This window comes from Canis lupus, chromosome 16 (genome assembly GCF_048164855.1).
Source record: "Canis lupus baileyi chromosome 16, mCanLup2.hap1, whole genome shotgun sequence".
Classification (NCBI taxonomy): Eukaryota; Metazoa; Chordata; class Mammalia; order Carnivora; family Canidae; genus Canis; species Canis lupus.
The window spans coordinates 17,299,812-17,324,704 of record NC_132853.1 but is presented as its reverse complement, the minus strand read 5'-3'; the positions used below and the strand labels follow the sequence as shown (position 1 = coordinate 17,324,704).

The window sequence follows — 24,893 nt, the reverse complement described above, 5'->3', positions numbered from 1 at the left end:
ATGAATAGATATTTACTAAGTAGAGATTTGAGATTAATTATAGCCAAACACAGACCAGTACAAAAGCATGGGATATAAAGTAACAGACCTTGGATTTCAGTCACTGCTCTTGTGCTTTTTATAGAACCTTGAACAAGTCATTTAATCTCTTTGAACCTCAATCTCTTTCCTTTAAAATGATGCTAAAATATTATTACACAGGGTTGTTGCAAGGATTATAGAAAATAACAGAAGTAAAAACTTGTTGCAAATATTCATGATTATATCCCAGGAGTTATTCTTGGAAAATTGACAGAAAATTCTGTAAAACAGATCAATCCTGAGAAAACAAGTTATTTCAAGTCCCCTTATCCTTTGTCTTGCAGATCTGTAGAGGCAGAAGGAAGTAATGAGAAAGAACAATGTTAAAAGAGATGGGCTTGAATTTCTCTTACTAGGTGGCTGACCTTTAGAAAATCTCTTAACCTCTCTGAGGCTTAATTTTCCTATCCATAAAATGAAGGGGGCAAATACTGCCTTAAAAGTGTAGTTGTTTGATTCACATGTTATACTAATTGTGAAAGCACTTTAAAAATAAAATGCACAGGGGCACCTGGGTGGCTCAGTGGTTGAGTGTTTGCCTTTGGCTCAAGTAGTGATCCTGGGGTCCTGGGATTGAGTATCACATGGGGATCCCAGCAGGGAGCCTGCTTCTCCCTCTGCCTCTCTGTGTCACTCATGAATAAATAAGTAAAATCTTAAAAAATATATATGCATATATAATACACAAATAATATGTTTTTATTGAAACCAATTAACTGCCATTCGTTAAAGAAAATCCTAATCTTGTTTGTTCCACCAGTCAAATGGAAGGTGATATTCAAGAAAGTGTTCACATAGACTACAGGCAGAAGCATACATACTCCTAATTCTTGCTGCAGGTTCTCCAACTTTGGTGAGAGGATGGAATACAACAGAAAATGATGGAATAGGAAGGTATAGAATGGGAAAAGGAAACAGAGGTTCAGAAAGACACTGAGTAAGTAGCAAAGCTCTCATCTATTTAACTTCATATCCCACAGGCAGCACTAGCTTCATGGATGTGTGATCTGTGTAGTTACACAGGGTGGGTGCTTGGAAGGGCCCTACACTTGGTTTAATGTTCTGCTGTTGCTGTCTTGAAATTCTTAATTCTTTTTGAACAAGGGGTCCCATGTTTTTGTTCTGCACTAGGCCCTGCAAATTAGGTAGCTGGTCCTGCTCACAATCTTTCCATTAGACTAGAGGACAAGGACAATAGCTTATAATTTCAATAGCTCTGTATACAGGAACCACTGCTAACTTAAAGGACAGTCACCAAAAAGGAAACCTTTAAACAGGCTGGTAGATAACATATTTGTAATACTTGAATTCTAAAATGAGCAAAATACTACTTAAAAGCCAATTTAATTTTTTTATAACTTTATTTCATGAGAGACACACAGAAAGAGGCAGAGACATAGGCAGAGAGAGAAACAGGCTCCCTGTAGGGATCCCCATGTGGTACTCAATCCCAGGACCCCAGGATCACAACCTGAGCCAAAGGCAGATGCTCAACCACTGAGCTACTCAGGTGCCCCCAAAGCTAATTTAATTAAAAAGCATTAGCCCAGGCAGCCCCAGTGGCTTAGCAGTTTAGTGCCGCCTTCAGTCCAGGGCGTGATCCTGGAGACCTGGGATCGAATCCTATGTCGGACTCCCTGCATGGAGCCTGCTTCTCCCTCTGCCTGTATCTCTGCCTGTATCTCTGCCTCTCCCTCTCTCTCTGTGTCTCTAATAAATAAATAAAATTAAAAAAAAAAAAAAAGCATTAGCCCTTGAGCACCTGAGTGGCTCAGTTGGTTGAGTGCCCAACTCTTAATTTTGGCTCTGGTCATGATCTCAGGGTTGAGGCATGGAGCCCTGCCCTGGGTTTAGTGTTCAGCAGGGAGTCTATTTGAGATTCTCTCTCTCCATCTTCCTCTGCCCCTCGCCTCTCATGGTCATACAGGTGAGTAGGCATGCACATGCGTGCTCCCCTTCTCTCAAATAAATTCTTATTTAAAAATAAGAATTCTTAAAAATATTCTTAAAGTATTCTTAAAAATACTTTTTTTTTTTTTAAAGTATTAACTCCAATTAGAAATGCAAATGGCATACTTCTTTCCTATCTTTGTGATCCTCATAATGGGCAAAAAGGTAATGTTAGTAAATGAAATACTGGAATCTAATCTCATTGACTTTCCATTCTGAAACCCAACATAAGATCCTATGATGGTGGATTATCTTTGGTTTTGATTTAATATCTGTTATCTCACAGTAAGCAAAGTGACACTGCCACATAAATCATTTCTGGAGTGAAATCTCTAACACAACCCAATTCAATTAAATCACACCCTTTAAATAATGTTGTTTATTTCTGCTTCTGCTGACTACAGAGGCAGTTGGTGGTTTTTCTTTGACTGAAGTGGAGACGCTGAAGCTGCTAAAAGGAACATTTCCCAGGTCCCAATTCAGTTTCTGATGTCTGCAAGCCAAAAACATGCCTTTTCCCCTGAAATCTGCACTGAGTCTATACTAGTCCATTTTGACCTTTGGACTCCTTATCAGTCACCTTGGGTCTCTGACAGTAGTTGGGAGAGGCCAACCCACAGAGGTCCACTCTCTGTGAACAAAAGCTGGCTATGTAAAAGCGATGAGCTGTGGGCAGAGATACCATCTGAAGAGAAGGTGCTGAACTCATCCTCTGTGTGCCAGCAGCATGTCCAGGACTGCTGCCACTACAAAAAGTGAAACTTTTTCTCAAAAATGTTTTCTCTCCCAAAATGTTTTCTCTCCCGGTGATTTAAACATGTATCTTCATTAAGGAAGCAGCTGGATTTCAGATAGAGGCAGGCAACCACTACTACTGAAACCAGTGTGCAACTGTGATCTGCACTCTAACGCTCGGTTCCTTTTTCCTTCTCATCTTTCTTTCTTTCCTTTTTTTAAGTCGGCCAGAGGAACCACTCTAGTTACTGTTTAGATCTGCCAGTGACATTTCAAGGTAATATTCTGTAAGAGCTTTAGGAAATATACACACCCTTCTCCTTTCTCCAATACTCAATACTCATATAATCTCAAAGATGAAAACTTTTGTTTCAAGAATTTAGCAGCTTGCTCCCTAAAAGAGTTAACCTCCTCACATCGAGAGATATACCCACTCCTTCCTATGGATAGGATCAGGAAATTCTAACTTCATGAGTATAGTTAGAATAGTTAACAAACTAATATATTTGATCATCTTTTTAAATTTCACGGTCTTTAGTAAGATGGTACTATGGAAAATCTCAATGCTGAGTAATACTTCCTAAACAGAAAACAATGAAATGTTGCTCAAGGTCTGAGCAGCAGGAGTTTGCTGCAGGATCCTAGGTAAGTCTGTTTATCTTTTGGGTCTAAAAGTCTCTAAGTCAAAAATGGTGCTGATTTTAGAATAAAATGAAAAAAGGTAAAACAAACTTAGATTCATAAACACTACAAATATATTCAACAACATCTCAGAATAATTAATCTTATCAACATACTATTATTTCATCTATTAGTTCTATACAAATAGTTCACAAATTAAAGCATTTTCCATTAGTGCTTAGGTATGAAATAGCTTCCTGACAGGAAAAGGCAAATGAGGATCGATTTTTCTGGGTCTCCAAGCAGTTCAGATGAATTAAAGAATAAAACTGGGGATCCCTGGGTGGCTCAGCGGTTCAGCGCCTGCCTTTGGCCCAGGCCGTGATCCTGGAGTCCTGGGATCGAGTCCAGCATCGGGCTCCGGGCATGGAGCCTGCTTCTCCCTCTGTCTGTCTGTCTCTCTCTATCATGAATAAATAAATAAAATCTTAAAAAAAAAAAAAAAGAATAAAACTGTATTTACCTTGATTTCACTTTTTATCACTTCAAGTGAATTTTATCACTTAGTAATTCATTCAGGAAAATGAATTACTAAAATTGTTGGTGGGAGTGAGACTGGTACATTTCTCGTAAACAAACTAGCAATCTATTAAAAGCCCTAGAAATAGGCCTACCCTTTGGCCTAAAAATCCTAGAATTAGGCTTTCGGATATTTCTTTTGTGGATATGTGCAAAGACTTAGGCACATGGATATTCATTAAGTTTTGTTTATGGCTGCAAGAAACTGGAATAGTCAAAATGTGCAATAGGACAGATTTTGAATCAGTTCTATGGAAAACAAATAACTCTTAAAAATGATATGAAAGAAATGTGTTTGAGGACAATGGCAGGATATTTGCAACATGCTAAGTGAAAGAATCAGATTACAAAGCAGTAGATAGAGGACAGTTCCATTTTTAAAAGTATATACATACACACACAGAGAAAGCCTGGATAATGTTAATAGTAAAGTTCTTTGGGAGATAAGAATGAAAATAATGGTTTTTGTGAGAAAAAGGACTGCCTTAGTTTTTTTTTTTTTTTTCTATAATAAATGTGCACCATCTACAAGTATTGAAAAATAACCAATACTTTCTGCTTGGTTTTTAATTATCAGTAAGACCAGTTACATTAAAAAAAATCACTCACCTAGGAGACAAGTTTGCTTTTAAGCTGAGTGGATGGTAAAGAATGAGATATTACCAACTTTACTGAGTATAAAGTAGGTAAGTTTTTTTTTTTTCAAAGATTTTATTTATCAGAGAGAAAGAGAGAGGATGAGAGAGAGAGAGAGAACAAGCAGGAGGGAGGGGTAGAGGGAGGAGCAGACTCCCTGCTGAGCAGGCAGCCGAAGACCCAGAGCCTTGGGATCACCACCTAAGCCAAAGACAAATGCTTAACAGTAGTGGCACCCCAATAGATAAGTTTTTAAAGCAAAAGAGATTCTCTATTTGGAAATTTCTCCAAAAGTGACTTTTAAGAGTGCCATAAAGAACAGCACTGGAATTCAATATTTGTTAATTTTGATTTTAATTGAAGAAGAGACTAGATGTTATTATTTTTTTAAAGCACAATAAACATTTTCTGAAAAACAGGGCATATAGCCTTGCTGAGAAGTTCTCCAAGCATCAAAAATGGCAACAAAAAACAAAGAGAATTCTGGTAGTGTGGGAATAGTTAATTGACCCCAGAAGAGCCGCAGAAGAGAACAAGCTCCAACTCACCGATAGTTAAAAAGACTGAAGTATGTTCTCAACAGACATACTCAAGTACTTCCAAGGAGGTAATAAAAAAGTATGATTAAAACAATAATGGCTTTTCATTTTTAAGATAGAGAGATGATAACTAGCCAGTCTACAATTTTCAGTTTTGCTTTAATTTTGAAAAAAAAAAATTACTCTGGTTTTAAATTTATTTACTTGGAATTACGAAGTAGAAATAAGGGTGCAATTTCTCTTGTTTTCTCAGTCTGCTATTTTCTCTCAGTATAGGAGAGTATAATAAGGAACAATCTGCAAAAGTTTTAGTACTGTGTTGCAGTAACTCATCTTTGAATTTATATCAGTAAACTATCTTTTGGGCTAGGGTAACATGGCACTTACTCTTGATCTTTATTAATTGATGTGTAATTGTGGGTCTATTATGTGTGTAAAAGATCCAGGTCCACTTGGATGGTTTGCATATGTATTTGACTTAGAAACTAAGGAGCTGCATTGCTTACAGAACACTAAGTTGAGCCATTAATAGGCAACCAGGCCATTAAACTGGTAACCCAGCCAATAAGAACAAGGACAAATAGTTATCAGAACACCCCACCCCTTATATCTCACCCTACTGTAAATATTACAAGCCCTCTGTGCCATGGGAACCACCTTACCTACCACATGATGCTGATATAATAATATCTAGAGTTAAAAGTACCCAGAGGAAGCAGAGAAAGAGGGTTTTGCTTTGAATTACTCAAATGTGCTTTTTTCTTTCTCTTTCCCTTTTTTTTTTTTTTAAACCATAAAGCCACTAACAGATAGATAGTTTAATGATTTCTGTTCTTAGGCTGCCTGTGGGGATTTCACATTGTGCTCCCAGACACTGGTACTGATTCATTAACAGCATTGTAAAACTGGCAGCCTTCCTAAGTAAGCTATGTAAAGTCTGCAAATGTTAATTACTGTGCTGTGTATTCAGTGGGTACTCGATATAACTTGATAAATTCTGTCCCTGATATATGCGAAATACACTCATAGCAATATCCTAAAGAGTATATAATCAGTCTACACAAAAGCCTTTCTGGATTCTCCTTTTTTTTTTTTAACCACAAATGATTAATAGCAGTCCTTTATTGAAAATTAACTATTTGTGGGATCCATGGGTGACTCGGCGGTTGAGTGTCTGCCTTTGACTCAGGGCATGATCCTGGAGTTCTGGGATTGAGTCCCGCATCAGGTTCCCTTCATGGAGTCTGCTTCTCCCTCTGCCTGTGTCTCTGCCTCTCTCATGAATAAATGAATAAAATTTAAAAAGAAAGAAAGAAAATTAATTATTTGTAATATGGCCATAACATCTGCCACATTAGTCTTCCTTTTCTCTCACCACTCAAGTAGCCTTTATCTCTGTTTATACAAATCAAGACATTTAAGACAGGAAGAAATAAAGGTCAGAGTCCCAGCTCAAATCCTACTTCTATAATGCCTTTTCTGATTGGCTCATTTACAATACCTTTCTGTCCTCTGAATATTTAAAGCACTGTTTGGACCATTCATCTGGCACTTAGGACTTGCTGTTTTCTTATTTATCCTTTTATTGACCTGTCTTATATCTTCAACAGACTGAGCATTCCGACCACTAGAACCATGTCTAGTGTTTCTTTTAATCTCCCACCCTTCGCCCAGAATAGGTACAATCGTGACAATGACGCAAATGATAGAATTTTACCATCAGGCTGGCTTACCACTCTGTATTCTAATTCTTTCCCCTATGTTTTAGCTTATATCAAAAGAGCAAAAATATTAGCTACTATTTACTGAGTGCTATTAGCAGTAATTCACAAATATCACATTTAATCCAAATAGGTATTCTAAGCTCCATTTTATTAATGAGGAAATTAAAGCTTACAGTGGTTATATAATATATTCAAGGTCACACAGCTCATAGGTGGTGAAACTTGGAAAGGGACTATGGTCTGCTTCATTCCAAACACTAGACTATTACTATTAGCAACCAGAACAAAGGGTAAGTAAGATTCTGAATATGTGACCCATGAGAACCTCTAAGAATTTTTAAAGAAAATATTTAAGAAATGGGATACTTTAAGAATTGAATGTGAAATTTTACTGGGGACAGATGAGTATCACAGAGGGGAGACTGACAGAATGATCTATACCAAATCTGGTTAAAGGGATATCAAAGTAGTTCAGTTTCATATACTGTTTGACCTATTTCATTCATCTTCTAGGAAAAGAAATATACATTGAGTATTTACAACCTCTTTAGGTGCTGCAACTTTTCAAACTAAAACTCCCCACAAAAATAATAAAAAATAAAAAATTAATAATAACAGAAAATTAAAATATTTTGGTGTTTATGGGAATTGGGTATGTTAATCTTAGGAGAAACAGTATAGGTTCCTTGAACAATAAATATGGGTTTGAACTGCATGAGTCTACTTATATGTAGATTTCTTTCATTAAAAATATTGGAAAATATTTTGGAAATCTGCAACAATTTGAAAAAAATTCACAGAAGAACCATGTGCATAGAAAAAGTCAGAAATCATTGTGAGAATATAGTATATAATACTTATAATATACAAAATACATTTTAATTGGCTGTTTATGTTATCAGTAAGACTTCTGGTCAACAGTAAACTATTAGTAGTTAAATTCTGGGGGTGTTAAAAGTTATACACAGATTTTTCTCTTTTTCTTTTTTTTTAAGATTTTATTTATTTGAAAGAGAGAGAGAGAGCGCGTGAGCATAAGCAGGGGAGTGGGAGAGGGAGAAGCAGGTCCCTCACTGAGCAGGGAGCCTGATGCCTACCTTGATCCTAGGATCCTAGGATGGTGACCTGAGCCAAAGGCAGACACTTATCAACTGAGCCACCCAGGCGTCCTTATACATAGATTTTCTATGCATAGGGGATCAAGGCTCCTAATTCCTGCCTCATCAGGGGTCAATTGTAATTCCAAGTCTTCCACATCTAAAAACTGTTACAATTTTAAAAAACAACACTCCAAAATAGGCTAACAAGAGGTTTCTCTTTATTCAAACTAATTCAAGCCTCTGGGTTCTGTTGCTTTAACAGACATAATTAATGCCAAAACTCTCAGGTTAGTAAAAGAAGGATCACACCCCTGTAAAACAGATTAATGCAGAAAACAAGAGTTGCTCAATTCACACAAACCTGCAAAAAAGGAAGTGAGCCCAAATTTGCCCTTTGGTGTGCAACACAAGCAATCTATTTATAAATCATGCGCTACATCCTTTCCAAATCACAGGAACACCTAAAAGGCCTTAATGTTCTTAGCACATTTCTTCAGGTTAAACCTAATTATATTAGTGGCAGCAACATCCTGCATCATTCAACAATGCAAAGCTAACTTTAACCCTAGCTTAAAGTAGTTAGGATACCAATTTTTTTTCTTTCACCTTAGAAATTCAGAAACATTATGTGATAGCATCTAAACAACTGGTCTTTGGCCTCAAGGTAGTTTAACATATGGTAATTAAGAGGACTCACATTTACTGGAGAAACCCAAGAAGAGATGTGAGCAACATATGCACAAGTTTGGACCCCTCCATTACCCCAAGGTCCAACAGCTCTTGAAAACAGAGAATGACAACATCCTTAATTATTTAGCTTTGGGTAGTGGTTTCTCAGTACTAAAGAAATTGCTCAATTTTAGGAGTGATTACACATAAGCACACAAGCAAAAAGTAGTAATTTAGGAGGAAAAATCTACTCTCAATTAATCAAAAAGAAATTCTGACTTGAACATATCACAACTTCACCATTCCTGTTCATCTTCATTGTGCAGATTTACTCTTCAGGTAACTTGGTTAAAGCATGGCTCCAGTAAGGTCAAAGTTGAGAGCTCTCTTTTTTTCCCCCTTGGTTCCAAGCCAATTACAGCTCTGACTTCAAACAAACACAAGTGTGGATAAAACCACATAAAGTTATCACCACTAATGAAAACATACATGCACCCTTATACTCTGACAATAGATCATTAACCTTTTCTTCATATTTGAAGTCCATAACACCTGGAAGATTCACTAGATGTAAACTTATTTGATCATCTTTTAAAAAACATTCCCCCTTTTAAGGCTATTTTCTCTATGTAAAAATCAGGTAACTACAAAGACAGTATTAAAATCAAAGAAAAAGAAACACTTCATGACTCTTTTAAATATTACTACTAGTTTCCCTACCCACCAAAGAGAGGAAAAAAGACCTTATATCATAAATAAATGCTTAGTTTCAATCCATTATCAATTATCTATCAATTATTCTAATTCTGTTTGCCCATTTCTGTAGAGGACAAGACGTAGATTTAAAAAGTATCATGGGGATCCCTGGGTGGCTCAGTGGTTTAATGCCTGCCTTTGGCCCACGGCATAATCCTGGAGTCCCAGGATCAAGTCCCATGTCGGTCTCTGCACGGAGCCTGCTTCTCCCTGTCTGTGTCTCTGCCTCTCTCTCTCTCTGTGTCTCTCATGAATAAATAAATAAAATCTTAAAAAAAAGTATCATGGATGATAATTATACTTAATGTGAACAAAGACATTTAAAAGTTTGAAAGGCAAAAAAAAAAATCATAAAATTGTAATAGTGGGAGTAAGACTTCTTGGTTCCAGGCTTTTAAAATACGGATAATTTCTGCTAAAGAACGGTTTCAGATATAGAAACAAATGAAAGGCTACACCTAAATTATTCTACAAATCAGACATAAGTGAGACAAAGATAACATCAAAGATTTGACAAATACTCAAAACCTAAAATCTTAAAGAATAGTAAACCAAATCCAGCAATCTGTTAATAAATAATGCAAACAGCATGTAAGGATCTAACTTTAGCAACTCAATATAAGTCACTGCAATACTGGCAAAAGGGGGGAAATATTACCATTCCAACAGATGCCCAAAAAGCATCTAATAAAATTCAATAACTATGTATACTGATATAGGTTGATTAGGTATACAGTTGACCCTTGAACATGTGGGGGTCAAGGGAACCAAGCCCCCACAAAGTCAAAAACCTGCAAGTAACTTCTGATTCTCCAAAAACTTAATAGTCTACTGTCGACCTTCTGGGTCAACAACATAGTCAAACAACAATATAGTCAACAGTCAATAATACATATTTCACATATGTATTATACTGTATTCTTACAATAAAGTAATCTAGAGAAAAGAATATATTATTCAGAAAATCGCAAGGAACAGAAAATACATTTAAAGTACTGATTGTAAAAAATATTCTGTGTATAAGTAGACTTGTATAGGTAAAATTCATGTTGTTCAAGGATCAACTATAGCAGGAAATATCCTCAACTTGATAAACAGTCTATGCCAGAACATATAGCACAAAATACCCCTATTTACAAAGCATAAGAAACATTCCTTGTACAATGGAAAACAAGATAAGACCATTAGCACTGCTAGTATTTAACATTACTTTAGAGCTCTAGTCAAAGCAATGCATTTATAAACATTCAGACAAAATTTATTTACAGGTGATATAATTATCCACCCAGAAAAGTGAAAAAAATTGCTTTAAAAATCTACTGGATATTTGGATCAAGCAAGAACTCAGCAAGGTGGTCTGATATAAAAGCAAATATACAAAGAATGGGGCACCTGGGTGGCTCAGTTAAGTGCCCGACTCCTGATTTTGGCTCAGGTCATGATCTCAGGGTAAAGATCAAACTCTGCACTGGGTCTGGATTCTGCTTAAAATTCTTTTTCCCTCCCTCTGCCCCCTCACCTAAGGTGCATGAGTTCTTGCATGCATGTACTCTCTCTCAAACAAAATTATGTGTGTGTGTGTGTGTGTGTGTGTGTGTGTGTGTATAGTTTTGCTAAACACAGTGAATAATTACAAAATGTTATGGGAAAGAAGAGTTCAAGAAAAATATTTAGATATCTTAACAAAAACTTTATGAAACACCCATGAACATAACCAGTAAGAAATGTGTAACTGCTGTATGAGGAAAAGAATAAAATTTAAATGAAAAATATTTAGAAAATAGTAGACACATACCACATTCCTCATTGAGAAAGCTCATTTCACAAAGCTGTTAATTCTCCCCAAAACTAATTCAGTACAATTTCAATCAAAATCCTAATAGGAGTTTTTATTTTTACCTTTTAAAATTTTATTTAAATTCCATCAACACATAATGTATTATTGGTTTCAGAGACAGAGGTCAGTGATTCATTAGTCTTATACAACACCCAGGGCTCATCACATTCCATGCCCTCTTATTTTTTTTTTTTCCATGCCCTCTTAATGTCTATCACCCAGTTACCCCATCCCTCCCACCCCCCCACCCCCATCTAATAGGATTTTTTAAAGTCGAAATTGATAAGGTGTTTCTAATACTTATCTGGAAAATAAAATAAGCAAGAATAGCTAATACACTGAAAAACAGGGGCACCTGGCTGGCTCAGTCAGTAGAGTGTGTGACTCTTGATGTCCAGGTTATGAGCTTGAGTCCCATGTTGGATAGAGAGATTACTTAAAAATAATGAGGGTGTGCTTTCAAAAGAATTTGAGGGGCACCTGTGTGGTTCAGTGGTTAAGCTGTTGCCTTCAGCTCAGGGCGTGATCCCTGGGTCCAGGGATTGAGTCCTGCCTGGGGCTCCCTGAGGGAAGCCTGCTTCTCCCTCTGCCTATGTCTCTGCCTCTCTCTGTGTCTCTCATGAATAAAAAAATAAAAAAATAAAATCTTAAAAAAAAATCGAAATATCCACTAAATCCCCATAGTAAGTATACAATGTGGTACTGATGTCATGAACAGAAAAACATCAACAGGATTTACTTGTACAGAAGCAGACTCCAAATATCTATTAGAATTTAATATATAGTAGGTGTAGCATTTCAGATCAGCAAAGTAAGAATGGACTAAATAATGATATTGGAATACATGACTATCCATTTGGAAAAAAGGTAAAGTTACATCCTTGTCTCAGGTTTTAGAGAGTGAAATATTTAAAAAGTATACACATATTAGAAAAAACACAGTAAAATATTTTATAATCCTGGAAGTACAGGAAGGGTTTTTTAATTAAGATACAAAACTCTGAAATCATAAGAGAAAATACTAGATTTTATTACACAAAATTAAAAGCTTTTATAACAGGATGCAAAGTTAAAAGACATGCAATGAGCTGGTAGAAGAGTTTTTTTTTTTTTTTTTTAAGATTTTATTTATTTATTTATTCATGACAGACAGAGAGAGAGAGAGGCAGAGACACAGGCAGAGGGAGAAGCAGGCTCCATGCAGGGAGCCTGACGTGGGACCCGATTCCAGGTCTCTAGGATCACACCCCATGCTGAAGGTGGCGCTAAACCGCTGAGCCACCGGGGCTGCCCGGTAGAAGAGGTTTTTGCCACATATTTAGAACATACAGACTACGCCAAAAAGAAACAAATACCAACAGAAAAATGGTCATAAGTACAAACACACAAATAAGAAAGATGAAAACGACCAATAAACAATATAAAAGGATACTTAAGCCTCTCTAGTAATAAGGGAATTGCAACAGAGAAACATTTAAGACTGCCTGTGTCTGCATCCTGGTTGTATGACCTTAGACAAGTTACTCAACATCTCTGTGCCTCTCATCTGTAACTGAGTATATCTAATTCACAAGAAAGAAAGAATTAGATAATATGATCAGTATTCATAATAATGCTTGGTACACAGTAAGAGTTCAATAAAAAATTAACTGCTATTTAATATTGTTATTAACATTACCAGGGTTGGTGAAGGTAGATTCTTACAGCTGGTAAAAGCTTTTTTAGAAAGCAGTTTGGCAGTATGCATCAAATTTTTAACATATCCATACCACTAGACCCAGAATTTCCACTACTAGAAATTTATCTAAAGAAACGTTCCCACATATAAACAATGGTATCAGCAGAATGCAGGATTGTAGAAGCTCTGTATGTGGAGACAGGAAATGCTGGTTCTAGTTTCAGTTCTACCGATAACAAATCATGTAACTGCTATGCAAAAAAATCATTTCACCATTACAATTTTGTTAGTTTATTATTCCATAAAATGTGGATGATGACTTGCCCAATCTGCCTCAGAGTAATACTTAAGGGTTGTGGTTCTCAAAGTGTAGTTCCTGGACCAGCATCATCTAGGAATTTATAAGAAATGCAAATTATGCATACTCATCCCAGACCTACAGAGTCAGAAACTCTTGGGGTGTGGGCAGCATTTGTGGTTTATTTTGTTTTTGTTTGTTGTTTAGAGAGGCAAAGAGAGAGAAGTTTGGGGAGGGGCAGTGGGAGAAGCAGAGAGAGAATCTTAAACAGACTTGATGCTTAGCCCCACACAGGCTTAATCTCACCTGAGATCATGATCTGAGCAGAAATCAAGAATCAGATGGTTAACCAACTAAGCTACCCAGATGCCCAGGCAGCAATTAAATAAGTTGTTTAGGTGACTCTCATAGAAGCTTAAGATCAGAGATGAGGACATGTGAAGTCACTTGGATAACTACAGAGCAGAACTCAAAGATTTCTAGTACTATTACTAATTAACACAAAAATTAAAACTGTTTCTACCTTTCAGTTTCACAAAATGTTACATTTTGGATAACCATCTGGATATGCTCCTGTTGCTAAGCTTGAGCTTTAGAAAGCCTTGATGTGAAGCTAAGAAATCAAACTCATATATGAAATCAAGTAATAAATACAAGTATCTTAAGTCAAGGATAAAAAGCTCAAGGTAACCTGTTTAACAAGTCAAGCAATGTCCCAAGCACTTAAGTTCCAAGATTTCTTTTTTTTAAATTTATTTATTTTTAATTAATTTTTTACTTCCAAGATTTCTGATCAGAGGTTTTTATAATGGGAGGTTTCATAAATGGGTTTTAGTGGTAGCCTCTGCCAGCATTTTATCTATAATTCTTGATCTTTCTCTGAACTTTGTAGGACACAAAAATAACCACGTATTTGATAAGCTGTTTGGCATATACCAGTAACACCAGAAGGCCCCTTGCTCAGCAGCTATATCTCTGCTGCTGGGACTGGAGCTTGGCTTCTTAAAACAAGATAGGCTTCCATATCTTTCAGAAATTCTGATTTCTGTTTTATTGAAAAGTATGTATAGACTCTTAAAGGGTATGGAACTTTTCATGATTATTTGAGATGTCTCATTTAAGACTCCTGAAATTTGATCACATGATGCTCTGGGTTGCTCACATATTTTTTTTCTAGTAGGATTTAAACTTATGACAGTAACTATTCTTAGTTTCTGGAGTAAATTTAATCACCTCTTAATGTTCTTCATTGATACCATTCAACCCCATATTTGGTACAACGAAAAAGGGAGATCATAATCTCTAATAAAATACAGTAATATCTGAGCTATGCTCTAATTTCATCTATGTATAACAGTTCAAAGTCCAGAAATTAGAATGAGCCTGTGAAATCATCAAATAGGTGTTTAAACACTATACTCTAAAGGTCATGAACTTTCTCCATAGGCTTGCCCCCAGGATCTCACTCTATTACTCTAGCCTTTTTACTGACACAGTTCTCATAGGATTTGTTACTTGGTTTCTAAACCTACAGCAAATTTTAGGCAGCAAAGGAAAATAAAACAAAGGTTCTTACAAGTGGGTTCTCAGCAGTGCCAAGAGAACCATCCAGCTAAGACTGGTCATGTGTCAAAGTACTCCCTTCCCTAAACATACACTTAAAATTTTATTTTTAAAGATTTTGTTTATTCATGAGAGATACACAGGGAGAGAGGCAGAGACACAGGCAGAGGGAGAGGCAGGCTCCCTGAGGGGAGCCTGATGTGAGACTCGATCCCAGGACCCCAGGATCACGCCCTGAGCTGAAGGGAGAAGTTCAACCACTGAGCCACCCAGGCGTCCCTTAAAATTTTTTTGGAGTCAGTATTCACTTAGGATCCTGAATTTTAATCTTTTAGTTGCTCCCACCAGTTGCTGCTATTTATAATCTGGCATGACAGGGATATGCTCACACTAGTTGAGCTTTACAGTATCAAGCCTTAGAAATAATACTTCCTTTTGGGAAGGAGATTAACTTTTTATAAGATCACATTTCTTTGAGAATCTGATTAAAAATACATTTATCTGCAAAACATTTTCATACGATCTCAAGGAGTTTACTGACCTTCTAAAGCCAGTCCATAAAATACTAGGCGACCACAGATTCAATTTAAGATTTTTTGCATTACATGCCAAAAATGCATGTTTTAACAAAATTTTCGGTTTTATCTTTATCAGAATGATCGCTAAAGATTTTTAAATGACGATGAACTCAGCGACACTATGAATGCAAATAAAAATGATGGCTAATGTAATACTAATGAATACATTTTAGGAGAAGAGAAATTTGGATATTAAATCTCTTATAAAGAAATGTGACAAAGACAAAAATGAAAAAGAAATATTCTGCAAATTCTTTATAAGACTGTCTACCTTAGCAAATCTTAGTGTAAGCAAATACATTTTTCACTGCTAAGTTGAAGATGTCAGCAGTTAAGGACAATTCCCAAGATTAAGTCTCAAAAGTGACCTTGTAACTACTAAGAATATAATTTTATAGTGGTTGAGAGCACCAGTGTGGGAAACATCTGGATTCTAAGGACAGTTTTGTCACTTACTAAGCTACATGGCCTTAAGCAACTACTTAACTTCTTTAAATCTCAGTTTCATCGTCTGTAAATAAAACAAAAAGATTCACAGAGTTGCTGTTATTATTAAATGAGACAATATACATTAAACTCTTAGCACAGTGACAAGCGGTCAACAAATGGAAGTTCTTAATTATTGTTCAATTTCAATTAACTCATTTTTTGTGCAGGGGTTTATAGTTTGCAAAGTGTTACTGGCACATATGATTTCTTACGATTCTCTGGATTAGGAACCTCATTTTTACAGTGGAAGAAACTGAAGACAAATGATACCCAAAGACAGTAACTAGTCAGAAAAGAAATTTGGGCTTAATTTGATTATACTAGGAACTAAAATGCAACATTCCTTTTCTCCCCCAAAGCTGAGAAGCTCTACCTTTTAAATTTTGTTTAATCTTCTTAAAAATCATAGTTAAATATACATAACATAAAATTTGCCACCTCAACCATTTTAAAGTGGCATTAAATATAGTCACATCATTGTGCAACCATCACCACCATCCATCCCCCAGAACTTTTTCTTCTTTCTGAAATTGAAACTCTATCAAACACAAATTTCTCATTCCCCCTTCCCCAAATCCTGAGGATTACTTTAGGTACCTCATATAAATGGAATCACACAGTACTTGTCCTCTGTCACTGGCTTATTTCACTTAGAATGTCTTCAAAATTTATCCATGTTGTAGCATGTGTCAGAACTTCCTTCTTCTCTAAGGTTGAATAATATTCAGCTGTATTACATTACACATTTGTTGTATCCATCTTTCTATTGATGGACATGTGGGTTGATCTTCCTATTTTTTAAATACGTTTTTCAAGTATTGTTAACACTATTGAGATTGGTTATCCAGTTTTAGATTATTCCTTCCTTTCCTTTTCTTTTACTCCATTTAAAAAAATGCAAGTAAGTAATTGATTTAATTTTGTACATTCACAGCAGTAAAATCAATTTTTTTGCGTGTGGCTATTTTTTGTAGGAGCACCACTGTGAATCAACACAAAAGAAAAACACCTGAAACTCAAATAAATTTAATTTGATTTGGTGGGCAAAGCAAACCATTAATTAAAATATATTAGATGTAAGATTATTTATAAATCACATAACTGGCTATTCTTGGAACATTTAATAGAGATAATGGAAAGTTTCTATTGTTGGACATAAAAGTTTTCCAGTGTTGACCTGGGAAGGAGACAGCAGCGTTGCTTAAGTACCAGGAATCTGGGAAAACCTCAGTAGCTGACGCTCCTGGAAGGACTCGAGAGTACTAATACACTACCTAAAGTAACCCTAACCACTCCACTGGTTTAAGGATGCAACCTGCATAGACACAGTTCCTCTACTCTGCGTTCTATAGATAGCGTTGAGGGGAGATTAACCACAAGGTTCCGCACACAGTTCTCAGAAACAGCTAAACCACAAAGGAAGGGAAGGACAACAACTCTAGAGACTTCAAAAACAGCGACGATTTAAAGATGCGTTGAATCTTGCACTTCCGTGAATGAAGGTGTGCAGGCGGACTTGCACTACTATAGGGGGAGACTAAAAGAATAGCCAAACTACTGAAATCCAGATTACAGCCAGCAGGAGCGAAGAATGGACAGCCTTCCTTTGTTAACGGCTTGCAACAGAAACCTATAGTCACCGCAAACTTACTCGAAACAACAAAAACCCCAAACAACACAGATCACTAGCAGGACCCGCAAGGGAGTCCAAACGTTTCCGGGCGCCGTTTCAGAAGCTACAGACCGCCCTGCACCCCTAGAGTCTCCTGTTCAGCTGTCACTCGGTCCCCACAGACAACTTCCCAGGGACGAATGCACTTTGTGCTTCCCTCAAGGTTTACCAGAAATTCTCGCAAAGGGTTCTCCAATCCGCCCAGCCCCCGGGGACACGATCTGCCTCCAAGAATTACCCCACACCTCCACCCCACTGTACCCCTGGACACCTCGAAACCTCCAAGCACGCAGGGTGCGATTTCGCTCTCGCTCTCTTGCTCCCCATGATGTTGGGGAAAGCGGCTGCTGAAACGCAAACTTTCCCAGCTTTCGAAGGGCGGGAGGGCGCGCGGCGCACTCACAGCTGGTTGATGGCGTTCTGCGAGATGACCGCGTTGGCGGAGAAGTAAGGGATCATGTCGGGGCCACCGAGGCTGCAGGTGCAGGCGGGGGACGCCTTCCTCTCGTGGGCCAACGTGCTCAGGGTCATGGGGCCAGCTCAAGGAGCACAGCTCCGCATCTTGGCGCCCGCCCGGTTCGGGCACGAGGCGGTCGCGTGGGGCTCCGTCGGGCCAGAGGCGCGGGCAGCCCGAGCTCCCCGCGTCCAAACTGGGCCCGCCGGGTTGTGCGGAGGCCGTCGCCGCAGCCCTAGGGCTCGGCTGTGAAGTCCCGGCGGCTGGGCGCCACCACCAGCCCGCCCCAACCCGCGTCCGGGGCGGGGCGCTGCGGCGGGGCGGGCCCAGAGGGCGGAGAGAGTCCGAGGAGCCAAGAGGGTCCGCCCTTTGGGCGCTCCGCCCCTGAGCTCGTGGCACCTACCGTTGCGGGCATCTCCGAGTGCCGGGAAGGTTCCGCACCCAGATGCCGCGGCTCGCGTTAAGGAGTGAAGCGAGCCTGGGGTAGGCAAGAAAGGTTAGCGTTTCTTGGGAATGTTTCCATAGCAAGATCCTGCTTCGTGAACGACTCTACACATTGAACTCGAAACCCCATTTTTTCAAATGTTCTTAAAACTTTGAAAGGCAGTTCATTCACAAATGCAACGAAGACTTATCAGTGGGTTTCTATGTACTAAGGGCTAGGGAAACTCAGAGGCTGTTTGTGTGTGTGTGTTGGCGTTTTCTTTTGGGGGTGGGGGGCAGAGGGAGAAAGAGAGAGAAATCCAAACAGGCTCCACCCAGCGGGGGCAGGGGATGCAGGGCTCATCTCAAGACCCTGAGATCCTGACGTGAGCTGAAATCAAGAGTCAGAGGCTTAATCCAATGAACCACTCAGGCACACTTGGATTTTTTTTTTTTTTTTTAAAGCAAAACAGCTTAAGTTGTGATGGGGAAAAACTCCTATCTACATTTTCCATACCATCTGCTAACCCTTGTAAATAAATGTATAAAGGGCTTTCCAAATGATTCTCCAAACCAAGGATTCACAGCCTTAGCTGTACATATGAATCACCTGTGGGTTTTTAAAAAATGTTTATTTTTATTTATTTATGATAGACATAGAAAGAGAGAGGCAGAGACACAGGCAGAGAGAGAAGCAGGCGCCATGCCCGGAGCCTGACGCGGGACCCGATCCCGGAACCCGATCCCGGGACTCCAGGATCGCACCCTGGGCCAAAGGCAGGCGCGAAACCGCTGAGCCACCCAGGGATCCCCCACCTGTGCGGGTTTTAAACACCCCAATGCCCGGCTGCACTCTAGACCTATCAAATAAGAATCTCTTGAGGGTGGGATCTTAGACATCAGTATTTTCCAAGGCTCCCCGGATGACTGCAATGTACAGCCATGGTTGATAACTATGTGCCAAATGATCTAGGAGATGAAGACAGGCTAGAGAGTATATCCTCTCCTTACAGAGGTAGAAATAAATATTCAGGATCTAGCCAGATGACCTCATTTGTAAGTGACATCACCAGTTATATGACTTCTGATGTAGGTGAGGCTTTTTCTACCAAACCCTATATACCCTGATTTCTTCATGAGTTTAAACCTTTATCATGTTCCTAACAACTCACTAAGCAATGCCTTTTACCTGACCAGGAACTAGCTCTTCATAAGATGAAAATTTCTCTTCTCTCTCTCTCTCCTGTATGCTATATAGTGGTTTACAAAAGGGGTTGACCTGGTACAGGCACTCAGTAAAGGTTCCCTTATCTCTTGCCCTTCCAGTCTCATCAGAACAAATATTTCCAAGCATGAGCATGTTAGGCTTTTCTGAATACCTGACTAAATTATGTATCAATAAAATTGTCTTTGGACCTAGAGCCAGAAATTAATAACTTTAAAAAATGACTTCACTATCCAAGACAAAAGAAACAAAAATGAGAAACAAGTCACTTTAAGACTCAACATATGCTAGAATTAAGAAGAAACAAGTTTTTGTTTTATATGATTTTTCAGATCTTTTTTCCTATTAGGAAGTTTGGTGATTTTCTAAATACTAGTAATGAAATAATCAATCTAAATTATATATTTTATGCCTAAAACCAGAAACTCTTTTGTTAGTTTATCCTTCCATAAAACTTAAAGTTGTTGCCAAGGCACTAGGGATTTGAAATATTGCAAACGCATCCTGGAAATAGGGATCAAATTTCCTTCAGATCTGGTAAAAGAGGGATCCCTGGGTGGCGCAGCGGTTTAGCGCCTGCCATTGGCCCAGGGCGCGATCCTGGAGACCCGGGATCAAATCCCACGTCGGGCTCCTGGTGCATGGAGCCTGCTTCTCTCTCTGCCTGTGTCTCTGCCTCTCTCTCTCTCTCTGTGACTATCACAAATAAATAAAAAATTAAAAAAAAAAAAACAAAGATCTGGTAAAAGAACCAGTTGGCAAGTGAAGAGTTAATGAAAGGTCTGGAGTCCAGTGCATCATCATCTTCATCCATCTCTAGTAAGGAAAATGTTTGAAAGATTTATACAGGCTGTGTCAGCAGGCACCCAAATGGCAGTGTAAGAAGAAATCTGCTGATACACCCCAAAATAAATTGCTTTAAATATCTGGCAAACTTGCCAGTTTGTAACTTCTTCCAGGCTGTAATTTATTACAGCCTCCCGGCAGTGATCAAAAAAAGTCAGCAAGCTGTTTAGAAGAGCACTGTTAAGGTGAGTCCATTCCTTTCATGACAGCAGAGATGGTATTTTATCGAAGTCAGTACTCAATGATGCAGCTTATGAAAGATGATGGAATGGTAATCATCTATATCTATTTGAAAAAGAAGTCAGCAGGAAATGTATCTTATTCAATTCATACTTAATATCTCTGACATGTAAAAAACGCTAAAGATAAGGATTTCATACATATGTATATTTGTCTTTTATAGATAGGTTCCTATTGTGACACCCCAGAAGTGCATAGTCCTTTGTTTCCCCTCAAAAGACCTCTGCCAGTGTGTGGTTCAGTGGAGTCTATTTTAACACCCCCATCCAGGCCTTTTCAAAAGCTTTCAAAGTTAAATTCTCACTTTGAACTGTAAGATTGGAAATTGGGAAAGTGCTAGAACGTGCTTCATAGTTTTTTTTTTTTTTTTTTTTTAAGAAAAAAACGAAATCATCTTTGCAAACTGGGGTTCCTTTAAGGGAATAGTTCTTTCTGCTACTGTCTTAAAAAGTTGAACAAATTCCCTTTCTTTTCCCAATCTGCAGAGTGTCAAAATGTCAATCAATTTGGTTTCAGCTCAATTTAATCCTTTACTCTGGACTGTCAGGAAACAAGGCTCTAGGGAGCAAGCTCTCTGTACCCAACCATCTAGGAATTCAAAACTGATTCCAAAGTAGACTGAGCAACATGAAATAAACTAAGCTACTTTTCTACTTCACATGAAGTCAGAAGAGGCTTTAAAAAAATCTGCACAAACGCCCTGGAGAAAAAATGCTGCATTTCTTCATTCTCTTGCTTGAGTTAGAAGATTTAAAATAAATTTTGTCTTGTCATTTGCTGACCATTTCAAGGCTCAGAAATATGAATATTCTAAAATGTTATTTTGGCTTTTGACAGCATTAGCAATAGTCAAATTAAATTTTTATAGAATTATATGCTAAAAGCATTAAAATTTTATTTTCTATTTTTTTTTATATCATGGTTTTTTTTTTTAATTATTTATTTATTCATGAGAGACACAGAGAGATGGAGACAGAGACATAGGCAGAGGGAGAAGCAGGCTCTATGCAGGGAGCCTGATATGGGACTTGATCCCAGGACTCCAGGATCACACCCTGGGCCGAAGGCAGGCGTTAAACCACTGAGTCACCCAAGGATCCCCCAAAATTTATTTTTAACAAATTTTTAAATTGGAGTTCCATTTGCCACCATATAGCATAACACCCAGTGCTCATCCTGTCAAGTGTAAATTTTTTTTTTTTTTTTAAATAATAGATGTCCCTTGTATCCGTAAGGTACTTCTTGTTACTATGTCTTCCTGTGCTCTCTGTAAGGTATAAACACTGACTTACTTGCTGACCAGGACAGACACAAAAGTGGCTTTAAATGTGAGTGAAGGATGTGGCATGCTTTTGCTGCTGTAACAAAATTTCAACCTGGGTGGATCACTTGAATGGAAGGTAGCTAATGAGCTAAAAAAGTGATAGTGTTCAAGTGCCAAAAGCAGTAGACTAGAAACCAGAGGACCTAAGCTCTAGTTCTAACATGGCCACTTAATAAACTAAGATTTTGGCTAAGTCATTTATTTTCATCTGTAAAATAGGATAATAAAACTCTAAGGAAAGGTCTCCAAATCTTTTTGTTAGAGTTGGGAACCTTAGGAAAGGAATTTCATTCAGCCTAGAAATCTTGAAAAATGCATTTAATCCACTTAAGATCAATAGTCATCTAGTTCAAAGCAATAGAGCCTAGCACTTAAAAATCCTAACCTTAGTTTATACAGAAAATGGAGTATTACTTAGCTATAAAAAAGAATGAAATCTTGCCATTCGCAACAACATGGATTGGCCTAGAGAGCATAATGCTGAGTAAAGCCAGTCAGTCTGAGAGATAAATATCATATGGTTTCATTCATATGTGGAATTTAGTGCTTGCTTTGGCAGCATATATACTAAAATTGGAATAATCATTCACATGTGGAATTTAAGAAACAAAACAAATGAACAAAGAGAAAAGAGACAAAATACTAGACATTTCAATATAGAGAACTGGTGGTTGCCAGAAGGGAGGTAGGGAATGGGTAAAAAAGATAGAAAGGATTAACAGTACACTTAATGAACACTGAGAAATGTAGAGAATTGTTAAATCATTATATTGTACACCTGAAACTAATATAAAGCTGTGTGTTAATTATATTTGAAAGAAAAATCATAATCTTGCAATTATTAGGCAGGATTTGAATCCTAATGTCACCATTAGCTGTGAACTTTGGATTGTTACTTAATCTCTGGCTCAGTATTGGTATCTAATTTATGAAGTTACTGTGAGGATTAAGTTAAGAGACAAAGTTACTTGAAAGAGTGTACAGCATAAAAATCTACACTTTGGACTTAATGGCTCTGTAAATTTAAAAGAGTTAAAAGAAAGGTTGGGGAGCTTGCTCTTCACAAATACAATTAGTGAGTCAGTCTCCAAAGAAGAATCTTAGAGTGCATGGTTGTAATAAATCTACTTATTTATTTTTAAGGTTTTATTTTTATTTTTATTTATTTATTTATTTTTTAATTTTTATTTATTTATGATAGTCACAGAGAGAGAGAGAGAGAGAGGCAGAGACATAGGCAGAGGGAGAAGTAGGCTCCACGCACCGGGAGCCCGATGTGGGATTCGATCCCGGGTCTCCAGGATCGTGCCCTGGGCCAAAGGCAGGCGCCAAACCGCTGCGCCACCCAGGGATCCCAGGTTTTATTTTTTATATATATTGTTAAAGTTTTTATTTATTCATGAGACACACACACACACACAGAGAAAGAGAGAAAGAGAGAGAGAGAGAGAGAGAGAGAGGCAGAGGGAGAAACAGGCTCCATGCAGGGTGCAGGACGCGGGACTGGATCCTGGTCTCCAGGATCACGCCCTGGGCTGTAGGCGGCGCTAAACTACTGAGCCACCCAGGGATCCCCAAGATTTTATTTTTTAAGTAATCTCTATACCCAGTGTGGTTCTTGAACTCACAACCCCAAGATCAAGAGTCATGTGCTCCACTGGCTGAGCCAGTCAGGAGCCCCTAAATCTTTTAATTTTAAATTCTTTTGCTTTTCTAACTCCTCTTCATCATATTTTTTGGCTGTCTTTCTGACGTAAAAACTCTTAATAGGGAAAAAAAAACCTATGTGCCTTTCTTTAGGTCATTAAGAAAGCTGAGTGTGTATGTGTTTGTGTGTATGTTGGGGGTGAGCAGGGAGACTCTAAAGTCTGTCTGGCATCTTTGAGGTAAAGTTGACTGTACATTTTAATTTATTCGTTGAAGAAGTTAAGATGTTGACTAGAAATAATTCTCTATATTCTTTTCCACTAGTCTGAAAAATAACTAAAGCAGACAACATTAAAATGTCAATGAATCTGATATCAGAAGTTCTAGATTCTAGTTACGTTAATCATGGGCAAACTTTTCTCTGTTCCAGCCTCAATTTCTTTAATCCTAAAGTGGGGATGGTAATGTTTTACCTCACAGTTTTATAGAAGTGCTTTGTGAACAAGACGCATGAAATTCTCATAATTACCATTCATAAATTGGTCAATCAACTTCTAGTAACAGAAAGCTAGTTGTATTTCTTTGTATTTTGGGTGAGAAGTTGATGAATGAATGAAAATTAAAATACATACAAATATCCCCAATGTATCACCCCATTTCATTCAGGAAGTCTTCATTATTATTGTTTGCCAGGTAGTTAATCACATTAACTTAATATTGCATTTGATAGTAAGATCTGCAGTGTTTACTGGATTTTTATATTTACAGCCTTTATTTTTTACTTTTAAAATATTTTATTTATTTATTTGAGAGAGAGACAGCAAGAGATCATAAGCAAGGGGAGCAGCAGAGGGAGAGGGAGCCCCACGTGAGGCTTGATCCCAGGACCTTAGCCGACTGAGCTACTCAGGTGCCCCTGTATTTACAAGTTTTAAAATAACAGTATTAACTTATATAACTTTATTTTAAAAATACCTAGTCATAAGAAAATATGATTATATCTGTCAGAAGGCCTGTTTGTATTTTTGTTTTCTCCAAGGGCATGATCTACAGAAATAAATAGTAAATTAATCCCCTGAGTGTCAAAAGGGAGAAAACCAACACTTTAAAGAGTTATAAAACAAAAAGCCTGTTACCTGGAGTAGCACAACATTCTGTCTCCTGTTAATCTCTAAAATGCTAGGATAAAACTCTCAAGATAAAACACCCAAGTTCATACAATACAATAA

At 37.8% G+C, this 24,893-nt stretch overlaps 1 protein-coding gene and 1 long non-coding RNA gene across 6 annotated transcripts in view; both read right to left on the bottom strand.

Annotated features, from left to right (window-relative positions):
* The window catches only part of SSH2 (slingshot protein phosphatase 2), a 239,208-nt gene that overhangs the window by 86,250 nt on the left and 128,065 nt on the right, over positions 1-24,893 (bottom strand). The window contains exon 1 of one of the 5 annotated variants that reach the window (XM_072779191.1): positions 17,909-18,235. The exons of the other annotated variants lie outside the window; for them this stretch is intronic. Within the exon in view, the coding sequence (XP_072635292.1) occupies positions 17,909-18,036 (128 nt within the window). The 5' untranslated portion in view covers positions 18,037-18,235. Of the gene's footprint in view, positions 1-17,908; positions 18,236-24,893 lie in introns of those variants that run through there. 5 annotated transcript variants of the gene reach the window in all.
* LOC140606187 (uncharacterized) lies at positions 2,290-11,397 on the bottom strand. Its single transcript, XR_012008575.1, has 2 exons — positions 7,039-11,397; positions 2,290-6,413 (listed from the first exon to the last, which is right to left on the bottom strand). It is a non-coding gene; the product is annotated as an uncharacterized lncRNA (long non-coding RNA).